Raw genomic sequence first — 12,375 nt, forward strand, 5'->3', positions numbered from 1 at the left:
GCCCACATTACACTTTCCCTAAAGCTATCAAATGTGAAAAGGCAGCTTATTCCTAATCCCTTGCTTCTAATTATCATATGTATCTTTGTCAAAGTTATCTCTCCCTTCTACATCGACTTGTACTAGCACTTGTTGTCTTTTTCTCCAGCGTTAAGTTCCCGAAACAATGTCAGGCCTCTTTTGTATTTGAATCCGAAATACGGATACAATTATTATTAGTGTACTGTAGTGAATCGATGCCTGATTTGGAGAGTGGAAAAAATACTTATTTCTATTTAAGTACTTACAAATATTATATACCACCTGAATAAACTCGACAACCTTATCATAATATTGATAATAACGAACAATGTTATCTTTGTCAATTGTGAGAATTTTGAGGCCTAAAACATAATTGTTTGGTGCCGGTTACCCGACCCTACCTAGTTTTTCACTGTCTACCCTAAACTAGTTTTTTACGTATTTGAGGGAAAAAAAATCGCAAAATAAAATTGTGAAGTCTCACAAGAACAAGTGGATGCAGAAACCGACATCAACTTAAAAAGATAAAATAAAACTGTTCTTCCAATCTGTAATAGCAGTACATCTGGTAAACAACAGAGATACCATTTGTAGAAAGCAAATGGAAAACCTGAACTCTAGACACTCGCACAGAAAAAAATATAATAAAATAAAATAAAAAAACTACCTATCCCACCTATTCTAAAATTGAGCGTAATCGGAATCACAGTTTTTTTATTAGGCCTAACAGAGTTTTGAAGTGAGACAATATCAATGCCTCGTACTCTAGTCAAGTATATACAAACACTAGCCTACATTGGCGGCACTCCACTACATGAAGTGTATGGTAAAGAGCGCCACTGACGTTTAGAGTAGATATGGTGTTTTCAGTCATGTCAAAACGCTATATTCAGAAATACAAGAGTTGTACATTTTGGCGGCTACGTGGAGAGCTGTTCAGAAGAAGAGGTGAAGGCCATGCCAGTCGGGTCCCACAACTTCCCCTAAAAAACACATTAGTATTCCACGACAAACTTCGGTTGCATCCCGGTCAGTCAAAATATTCTGCCAAGTTGAACTTTGCTTTCAGATTGGGACCCATTTGGGAATTCACAGAGTTGTTTTAGCCACACTTTTTTAATAAGTCTTTTATTTACCGACGAGAGTTTTAGCTTTCATTTTTCCTCATGTGACGCGTCTTCTTCTGACACCTCTTTCGAAAAAGACTACGTTCATGTTGTACATATATAACTAAATTGGCTTTTTGTTGTTGCAGGCCTTAGAAGTGCAAATGTTGACGGATATCTTTCATTACTTTTTCACAACACCGGTAAGTGATTTTGTTGTTTTTGTTGTTGCTGTTGTTGTTTGTGGTGTTTTACAAAGAAAGTACCGAAAATGATTGACGACACTTTTTGATTCAAAGTCACATATAAATTGTATTGCAAGCGAACACTTAATTCAATATAATCTAAATCATTAGTCAATAGCCAAGACCTTAGAAGAGGTTACATTCTTGTTTAAAGCGTATATGTAATGTCCTTTTTTGCAAATATCTTCTCCGAGCGTCACTCTTTGAAAGTTGTCAAGAAATATGTGAAATGGTGATTTTGTGCTCACAAAACGGATTGAGTAAAGTAGGCAGTTTGCGAGAATTAAAGCCTGGTTTAGAAACTCATTTTGTTTTCTTGGGCAGGGCAGTGGTTCATAATCCGTTGTCGATAAGCTAGGGCATCCGCTCTTTGTCAGGGTAATATCAAAGGATTACACTACTACACTAAAGCATTTTTGTACATTACCAGTAATTCGTGAAGTGTTGATACAGTAGGATATTGGAAAGTTGTGATTAATATGAAATGATTATAGCCTAGAAAACACGACAAACATAAATTAAACGGATTTTTTTCGAGTCCATAGAGGTTAGGTGTTAAATATGCATAATGTTCAATCATTGCCCTTGAACTGGAGCCAGGGGCAATGTATCAATTGACGAGCAATCATCTGAACTATTTAAAATGTACACGTGTAAAACATGTACTGAACTCGATATTACAAAAAGTGTTGAATAAGTTTGTGAAACGGGACGAATGTATAACTCATCAGTGGGTTTAATAAGCGTATGGTGTTTCTGGTAATGGGTAAGTGGCCAGATTTGCCTTCTTCTTCAATACAATCGCAAGCCATCGTATTTGTATATGTTCATACAAAAGTATGTGAGTGTGTGCTACTGCTTACTCTAGCCATTGTTGGCGCTCTTTTGTGATGAGCCTATCCAATCATTGGTAAAATCATATGAACTCGTATAGTAAACAGTGCCACCATCGTTTGGCGTGTGAATTCTACCGTTTCTGCAAGAGTCCTGGTGGTTTCGCGAACATGTCCATATTTTATAACCTAACCTAAAGTAACTTATTTTAAATGTCTGTTAGCCTTGCCTTGTACAGGATTACAACAATGTCGCTCTTTATTTTTGTGTGTAGGATATACACCTATTGAATTTGGAAAGGTACAGCGAAGGTGAGGTAAACATCACCGGACTTAGAATGGTAAACGTCGAGGATAAAAGGGTACAGTCAGTCTTACGAGAATGGAGAGAGAAGAAAATCAATGCCGGGGTTCAGGATTTTGCAAAACAAGAAATGTCTGTAGGTTTTCCTTTAGTTTTATCTGTATAGTTCTTTTTTTTAAAGTCCATGAAAGTGTCGATGTTGATGGTCATGATCACCTTCATTAATAAATGCCCTTTGACTTTATAATGTCAAAATACTTTTGTAAGTTTTTAATGTATCGTTTTACTTTTAGTAGGATTTATAGCAACACATACATGTATATATTATCAGATGCACGTTTTTGTACCTTGAAGTTTGATTGACCTTGAAGGTCAATTATCAATGCAAACTCTAGCTATTTTAATAGGAAACTTGCAAACCTCGCCATGTTGAATGTTGCATCATGGGAAATGTGATAACAAATACTAATCAATTAGTATTGTAAACAGTGTTGATACATTGTTTGTAGCCATAAATAATCAATTCATAGTTACCCTGACAATTGTGGGAGGTTTATTTTATCAGTAGCTCCAGATTAGGTATTACGATAACCACAGATAATCCCATAGTCATTTGCATCTGAGCATGCTCAGTCTGGATTGCAAGTTTCCCTATTTCATTCGGTAGTCACATAGAAGTTAAGTATTAGAGGGGTACGGTGTCTTCTAAGAAGACTTGTTCACTTTTGACATCACTATCTCAACAGACGGAAGTTGCTCTAATATTTGATGCCGTGGATGTCTTTACCAAAGCTTTGATGGGGCTTGATAATGCACAGAATCTACAACGTTACCCCCTATCTTGTCAGAGATCTAATACATGGCACGTCGGTCATAGTCTGTTTAACCAGCTAACATTTGTAAGTACAAAGTCACTTTCTTTCGAAAAGTAAATTTTGATGTCAGAATGCAAAAAAACATATTGCTTCTTCATTTTTCGGCAATATATTGTTATTGTAAATTGGTCTAAATCACTATAAGAGAAGCACACGGTATCCTGCTGAACGATACGAACAGTGCACTGCATAAGTTTACACGTTTTTATCCGGAAGAGAGCTTTCAATTTTTGCGAGATGCACGTAACAGATATCGATGTACACGTACGCCTTCGAGTAAAGCTGAATATTGGGTATGTAGTGACATTGCAGAAAGAAAATTTAAATTTACAATGTAGTCTGATGAAAAGAGAAATGATTGTATGTGCGTATAATGAACATATTTTCGACAGCTTTTCTAAGCGAGAATGATTGGAATGTGTATGTAATCCATATGCAATGCTCTCTAACACGTCCATAATTTTAGTGCGATATGTTTATTCAATCACTGCATAATTCTGTCATTATCACAGGTTCACAACTTCAGTGGACTCACGGGGTCTATTGAATTTGACGATAAAGGTGTAAGAACAAACGTTACCATGGATATGTTAGAGTTACACGACGCAAAACTTATCAAAGTAAGTATTATATAATATTGATGTTCACTAGTATCCGATTATGTTTGAGTATATATCAGTAGAGTGTTTCAAAGTTAAGTTTGCGATTTTCTCCAAAGAGTTGCAGACTCTGATATTGGTAATATTAAAACGTTGGTGTACAGTACTGTATTCTCCGACCTTGAAGATGTTATTCTTTTCCAACAATCGTGTCTAAAATAATACTTTACTGGTACGGTATGTTGGTATTTTTCACTAGGCAATGAAAATGTATGACAAAACAAGTAATGTATGTGTAATTGTTTAATGTGACATTTCGTTAACTTCTGTTCTAAATGTTATACTAACTTTCAAACCTACTTTTACTAAGATACGTTCTATTAGTAAGTAGTGGCATCTAAACAGACACACAACTGCGCGACTATTATAAAACAGAACCATTTGTTGAGTTTCATTGCGCCCTTTCACTTACACACATACATACATACATACATACATACATACATACATACATACATACATACATACATACATACACACGTACACGAATGCATACATACATACATACACACACACACACACATACATACATACATACATACATACATACATACATACATTCATACAATCGGCTTCAGCAAACACGTGACGATCTATATTTATATCTCTTTTCCTCGTCTTGGTAGGTTGGTTTTTGGGAACCGAGCAAAGGAACAAACTATACGATGGTACCATCTGTTGTTAAACCCAATGTAACCAATGCGTTGAAAAATCGTACATTCATAGTAACAACGATATTGGTAAGTAGCTTTAATATCTTCTTTACTTTACCTGACATTCAAGTTCTATTCCATGACTGGTACCACCATAACTAAATCAAGACAAGTTTGACAGTGTCAACAATGGCACAACACGCACCATATAAGACTAAGTTATTCGACAAGAGTTAAAAAAGAATGCATTTGTAGTGTAATAATAATTAATAGAACATGTTTATAAAGCTCCTTCCACAATAGGGAACTTGCAATCCAGACTAAGCATGCTCAGACGCAAAGGAGTATGGGATTATTTGTGGCTATCGTAATGCCTAATCTGGAGCTACTGATAAAATCAACCTCCCACAATTATCAGGGTAACTATGAATTGATCATTCGTGGTTACAAACAATGCATCAACATTGTTTACAATACCAATTCATTAGTATTTATTGTCACATTTCCCATGATGCAACATTCAACATGGCGGGTTTGCAAGTTCCCAATTTGGATTGGTGTTGTAGTCATAATATTTTACAGTTAGTGCCCCTGGCACAGACCTACACCGGTACAACGTAGCTTCCTGAACTCCCTGAGGAGGATGCAATCAATATTGCAGCTCTGTAAGCGCTTAAAGCACACCTGTTCTACCAGCTGCAGGTCGCCAATTATACAACTGGGTTGACAATCGTCGTTCAAATCTTGCCCAGCTACTTTAATAAGACAGAAACAAACGGCAGCATCGAAAGTCGAATCAGCATCCTACCGATTCAAAGCCGGCCGGCCATTTTAACAAGGCGGTCATCATGACCATCGCTTTCTATGAATATAACTCATAACTCATTGTAATGTAATTGTATGTTTCAAATCTATTTTATAAAAATTATACGAGTTACTATGCCTATCAGCTTCCGAATTTGTTTCAACTGCCATCCCTTAGCGAAACATAATAGTTCAAAGACGTATTTTCCAATTCAAATGACTGACTGACTGACTGACTGACTGACTGACTGACTGACTGACTGACTGACTGACTGACTGACTGACTAATTGGTTTTAGCAATTTCTGAAAAAAATATGAGTGGTGTGGTGGTCGGCTAACTAATGATTTATTTCTTATTTAAAAAAATAACAGGAAAATCCTTATGTTATGGAAGTGGCCAGTGAAAATGGAGAGATATTGGCTGGTAATGACCGTTACAAGGGATTTTGTGTAGATCTACTCGCAGAAATAGCCAACATTCTGGGATTTGAGTACGAGCTGAAATTGGTTCCTGATGGTAAATATGGCGCTCTAGTTGATGGAAAATGGAATGGAATGGTGGGACAGCTGATTGCAAGGGTATGCATCACACCACTTTTGAATGTATTCATTAAGGGGGCCTTCAGTATTTATAAGGGGGAGGGCCGGAGGAAATCAGACATGGTCTGTTAAGTAAAACAAGACCCTCCCCCGTTCTCCATTTGTAAAAAGTGACCCTCCCCTTTGTCCCATTTTCTAAAACATGACCCTCCCCATGACAATTGCATATACTGAAAGTTAATCAATATTCCCATTATATGTATTCGTATATTCATTATATGTATCCCATGTTGAATACTTCATATAATGTAGAATGTAAAAATTAATGTTGAGTGCTCATCTTACTTTTACATATAAAAACACACAAAACATTGACAATAATTGAATCTTCAATTTGGTCACAAAACTACGGATTGTAAAATGTGACCCTCCCCAAACAATATAATGCAAAATATGACCCTCCTCAAGAACTGGTTTGTAAAATGTGACCCCCCCCCCTGTAAATACTGAAGGCACCCTAACAGTTATTGTTGGATAGACAATGGAGGTAGAGGGACTGAGGCTGTCCCATGCACTAATATTAATAATGGACATGCCCTCTCCATGTGCCACGCTTCGTCTTCAGATACTAGTACTCCACTATACAGGAAGGCATTCTGCCCGTCCGGCCGTCCATGCATGCGTTCTTCGGTCTGTACAGGCTATTTTCTCAAACTTGGTTCAAGCTTTAGGACGAGGCTGCTTGATGAAGGTGTAGAGGCATATATTCGTCAGTTTTTGCGATTTCAAATTAATGCAAGTTCACCAAATTCTGCCAAAACTTGTAAACAGCTTCAATACACATTGCACCTGGCTGTATGTCAGAGTTGAAGTGTTACCAATCTTTATAACACATACACAGTGTTTACAATATTTTTTTTTACAATATTTTGTCGCCTACAGAAAGCGGACCTTGCAGTGGCTCCTTTGACGATTAGTTACGCACGAGAAAGAGTCGTCGATTTCGCCAAACCATTTATGAATACAGGTATCAGTATATTATACCGAGTTCCTGAGAGCAAAAACCCGGGTGTCTTCTCTTTCCTGAGTCCACTAGACTTTGATATATGGTTATACATGCTGCTTGCCTACCTTGGAGTCAGTGTTACGCTCTTCATTTTGGCGAGATTTACCCCTTACGAATGGTACAACCCACATCCATGTAACCCAGAGTACGACATGGTGGAGAATCAATTCAATCTTACAAATAGTTTGTGGTTCTCTTTTGGCGGGCTGATGCAGCAGGGGTCAGAGGTCAATCCGAGGGCGCTGTCCACACGCGTTATCAGTGGGATGTGGTGGTTCTTCTCCCTTATTATCATTTCCTCGTACACTGCCAACTTGGCTGCTTTCCTGACAGTCGAGAGAATGGTATCACCAATCAAAGATGTAGATGATTTGGCATCGCAAACTGAAATTGAGTATGGAACGCTGGCTGATGGGTCAACAGCAGCTTTTTTTCAAGTGAGTGAACATAACTATTAATTTATAATACACTACAGAATATTATACAACTTTGTAATATGATTAAATGATCAATAGCACTTTTGAATCAATGCGCTATATTTTTACTTTCCCATTTCATCAAAGATAATACTTAGTAAGAACAATATTGATAACGATGACATAAACACAATAACCCATCGACCCACACACACTTACACGCATATATATATATATATACATAGATACACACACACACACACACGCACGCACACATACATACATACATACACACACACACACACACACATACATACATACATACATACATACATACATACATACATACATACATACATACATACATACATAATTACTTGCACATGCTCAAAAACACAACATCAGTTCGAAACAAATCTTTTTGCTTCCCTTATTATCAGAATTCGGAGATTGAAATATATTCCAGGATGTTTAACTTTATGGAAGGTCGGACCCCAAGTGTATACGTGAAAACCACGCATGAGGGTATTCAACGCGTACTAAACAGTAAGAACTATGCCTTTCTCTTGGAGTCATCATTCAATGAATACGTGACAGCAAGGGACTGTAATCTGACTCAGATCGGAGGCTTGTTGGATTCCAAATTCTATGGTATTGGAACGCCACTAGGTGAGATATACTTCACTCAATTGATTTGTTTGTTTGTTTGTTTGTTTGTTTGTTTGTTTGCTTGCTTGCTTCCTTGCTTGCTTTAACAAGAGAGAGTTAAATAACTAGCAGCTGAGGGTATCTTAGATGCACCTAAAGTGGATATGGCTGTACTTTTTTGTGGATACCTCAACGATACTGACGCTACGGTTTCGAGTGATTGGGAGCTGGTATTTTCCAAGCCAGATTTGCCTATTTTTATCACTTTATTGAAAGGGAAATTAAATATAGCTGGAAATATTGCATATGTTTTAACAATATTTTAATGCCCGTGAACAATAATTCTTTGCATCTTTACACCACCTATCTTTTCTATAAAGAGAGATGCCATTGTCATTTTAGCAGTCGACAATACTCTCTTCTTTTGGTGCGTTGTGTGGACGCGAAATGAACCCTGAGAAATACGTAATCAGCGCAATATTTAGCATAGAGTCTATTTATCAAAAGGCTCAAAGTTGTCATTAGCACAGTAACACTATAACACTCTTCTTGATTTTTTTTTCAGGGGCAAAATACCGTGACTCCGTTACCGAAGCTATACTTCAACTCCAAGAACAGGGTACAATTCAGAAGTTTAAAAAAAAGTGGTGGTTTTCAGAAGGTAAATGTGATACTAAGGACAAGAAACAGGAAGCAAATGCTCTAGGTTTTGAGAACATTGGTGGCATATTCTTTGTTCTTATCGGAGGACTTGTTCTCGGAGTGATCTGTGCATTGGGTGAATTTGTATGGAAGTCAAGACAAAATGCAGAACTTGACAGAGTAAGTAACAATAGATTCTGTCTTTCAACCCTTACTCAGGCCAAAGAAAAAATGTTTTGGAAAAAATGACATGACTGATAAATAGGTGTTTGATACATTTTGATACAGTTTACATGGCAAACACATGTACAATTAACATACTGTACATACATATATGGTACAAATGTCATTTTATTGCCGCGTATGTGCACTTCACAGGTGTTGAAGAATAAAATATAAGCAAAAAAGCTCGGATTCAATTGTTCTCAGGTGACAAAGACTGGAAAGAAACACTTTTTCTTGGCCTAACTATACATAAGTAAACGTAGACTGTAAAATATGAACGTTGGTGGATCTGCAGTGTTCACCCTTTAGCTAGCTTGTATGATTTACCAAGCAGTATTGTCCCACTAATTTTTGATAACTGTACATGTATATTTGCTCAAATAACTTTTCACTTAGACTCTGGTAGGCGTTCCCCGTGTGACGTCATATTAAAAGAATTGCCAAACTGAAATACCCGAAATCCTGAAGTAAAACTTCTTCGAAAACTGCCCATATGGTCGCCTACGTTTTTTGTTCAAGCGTGACCTTTCCCAAGCCAAATGCCTTATGGGAGCATGAAAGATATAAGTATGTGGGCGCCATTCCATGTTCATGTGTGTTATTTTACAAATTGCCAGATTTCCAGCAGTTTGTATGCACAAAAAAGAGAATCATATTACAAGTTTCTTTGCTTTATCTATGCTATTACTTGTATCACCACAGAAATCCGTGTGTGCTGAAATGGGACAGGAGCTCTCCTTTGCCATGAGATGTCGGACAAAGAAACCGTTACACGGCGAAATCGAAGAAAAGTACATTGAAATGGCGCAGACAGTGCAATCTGGTGGACAAAGGAACAACTTGAATCAAATGTCTCCAAATCTGAAAAATGGGAGCACAGTGACTATGAGAGAAAGTGTTGGTTAACAAACACCAACTGGCAAGGAGTTCAATAATCCAAGGAAAAAAGATAATGTTTTCCTGTGTCTTCCAATCTGCTGTTGTTTATCGCTTGTGCATGCCCGTACTTGGTGCAACTCCAACTGGCTGCCAATCACGAAACGCTCGTGCAACATGTGACCAAAAGGAGAACAAACGATTCTTCGTTTAAATGTGACTGGAAATGGGACGGGTCGATTGGTGCTTCAGTTTCTCAACATGACAATGCACATGGTTCACGGTGTATACAGCACAACTCGTCATGGATAATACTTTGGTTTCGTCGTCAACTGCGACTTACCTACTTTTCAAGTTCGAGTATGCAAAGCGAGCAATACTGTGTACGTAGGAGTGTTTTAGCTATAATTGTTCACCAAACTCATTGAAAATACAATGAAACAGTACTTTTATATACTTATTTTGTATTATGATGTTTGTATAACTATACCTCTAACAGAAGAAAGTATGTGCACAAGCACGATACAGTGTGCTGGGCACGTTCAATTTTAGAACAATAGTTTTCAACTAGCAGGCTATACAGGTAGATTGCGAGTAGCTGTCGGTCATTTACCCGAAGAATGTACATGTACACCTTTTCTAAAAGATACACAAAAGTTTAACATAAAATTGTCATTTTATCAAATATTTCTTTAGACGGCTATAAAACACATTTGACATGTATGTTGGTTGGCTGGCTGGCCGAAAATCAAGCACGCAGAAACCTGCTAATATCGATGTTGTGTGTAGAATTTAAATTCGTATTTAAAATATTTAAAATAAAATGGGGTCTTTTTATTGAGTTGAATTAAGGATTTTCGAAAGGCAATTTGACATACTAAAATGTATGTCATAGATGGATTGACAAATAAACACTAACAAACTTAAAAAGAATAGAATGAATATTTATTTTTCTGGAAGTTGAATTTCTCACTATGATACGAATAAATGAATGATTGAATGAATGAATGAATGAATGAATGAGTGTGAGTGAGTGAGTGAGTGAGTGAGTGAGTGAGTGAGTGAGTGAGTGAGTGAGTGAATGAATGAATGAATGGGTGTGAGTGAGTGAGTGAGTGAGTGAGTGAGTGAATGAATGAATGAATGTCATTTACACGTTGCGCTGACAGTTTGCATGAACATTTTTGTATTGTGGACCCACAAGTAGAGTTAGACTACTCCTTTACCACACATCATTTTTGTGTTTATTTAGTCATATTAATCAGCTATTTAAAAATAATGAAATAAAATTATAATTGAGTTTCAAAGAATTGACAATTCTATAAAAATGACGCTATGAGTCGAATGCAAATTTATTTTCTTTTCATAAAAGTTTTATTGTTACTATGGTATGAATATATTATGTTGAATTATCAATATTATGGTTGCATCTTGATGATCATGTATTTATGACATACTTTTGTAGATTTTTAATTACGTAAATGTTTCAGTTTGGCAAGAGTGGATTAACAGTTATATTTTTTCATTTCTGAATAGACTGTAAGACACGTCGTGTCGCTCCGCCCTCACCGGCCTCCTCTCTCGTGAGAGGGATTGACCAATGTGTGAGGGCGCCCCGTCACGACGTACCTAACACATAATTTCTGAACTGATGAAATATTTGTAGATGAGTATCGATGATTCCATGTTCCAAGTAATGACACATACGAATTTCTAGAAAACTGTCAGATGTTAAAAGTGAATCTCTAAGAATCTATTATGACTTGCGTGAGTTCATAAAGATCTGAAATGGCACATGTGAGTTTCGAGACATCTTTGAAATGACTGTGATTAAGTCAGTGAGTTTCGTGCATACCATGAAATAAAATATGTGAGTTCCTAGGAACCTGGGAATATCTCGTATAATTTTCCATTGAAATGACAAAAATGACTTTAAAATTATTTGGCATTTGAGTGTCGAGAATGCCATACTATGAAATATCTAGTGTAAGTTTGTAGACTCCTATGAATTCATGTTCGTGAATTTGATATTACTTTGACACGTGCGTTCCGAGAATGCAGTGAGATTCTAGGAACCTGTGAATGTCTCATGTTAGTCTCTAGCAGCCTACCAAATGATAAACACGAGTTTTCTCAAAACTTATATAATGGCATACTTGAGTTTCCAGAAGCATTACGTGAATGTTTCCTAAATTCTATGAAATGACAAATGTGAGTTTCTTTCAAACTAATTTTGGCCGTCTATGTTTCAGTAGTAACATACTTACTACACGATCTACATCGAAGTGATATTGTTTTCAGAATGGCGACGAATCCATCATGAAAAATCAAATTATGGCGTTTGATACAAGACACTGTACTTTGCCTAACATAAAAGCAGAAAGATTTCCTTGCGTGACCAACTCCAAATGAACCTATCGGTTTTATAGCTGGCTGTCGTCTTCTTCGTTTTTGTTTGACT

The 12,375-nt window shown here is 36.8% G+C and overlaps 1 protein-coding gene across 1 annotated transcript in view; it reads left to right on the forward strand.

The window, feature by feature from the left end:
• Positions 1-11,294, forward strand: part of LOC144433433 (glutamate receptor ionotropic, kainate 2-like) — a 53,807-nt gene extending 42,513 nt beyond the window's left edge. Inside the window, exons 5-14 of the mRNA XM_078121751.1 lie at positions 1,277-1,330; positions 2,481-2,645; positions 3,256-3,408; positions 3,897-4,004; positions 4,670-4,783; positions 5,874-6,080; positions 6,984-7,544; positions 7,964-8,192; positions 8,737-8,993; positions 9,741-11,294. Of these exons, the coding sequence (XP_077977877.1) occupies positions 1,277-1,330; positions 2,481-2,645; positions 3,256-3,408; positions 3,897-4,004; positions 4,670-4,783; positions 5,874-6,080; positions 6,984-7,544; positions 7,964-8,192; positions 8,737-8,993; positions 9,741-9,944 (2,052 nt within the window). The 3' untranslated portion in view covers positions 9,945-11,294. The remainder of the gene's footprint in view (positions 1-1,276; positions 1,331-2,480; positions 2,646-3,255; positions 3,409-3,896; positions 4,005-4,669; positions 4,784-5,873; positions 6,081-6,983; positions 7,545-7,963; positions 8,193-8,736; positions 8,994-9,740) is intronic.
• Positions 11,295-12,375: the final 1,081 nt, after the last annotated feature.

This window comes from Glandiceps talaboti, chromosome 3 (assembly GCF_964340395.1).
Source record: "Glandiceps talaboti chromosome 3, keGlaTala1.1, whole genome shotgun sequence".
Classification (NCBI taxonomy): domain Eukaryota; kingdom Metazoa; phylum Hemichordata; class Enteropneusta; family Spengelidae; genus Glandiceps; species Glandiceps talaboti.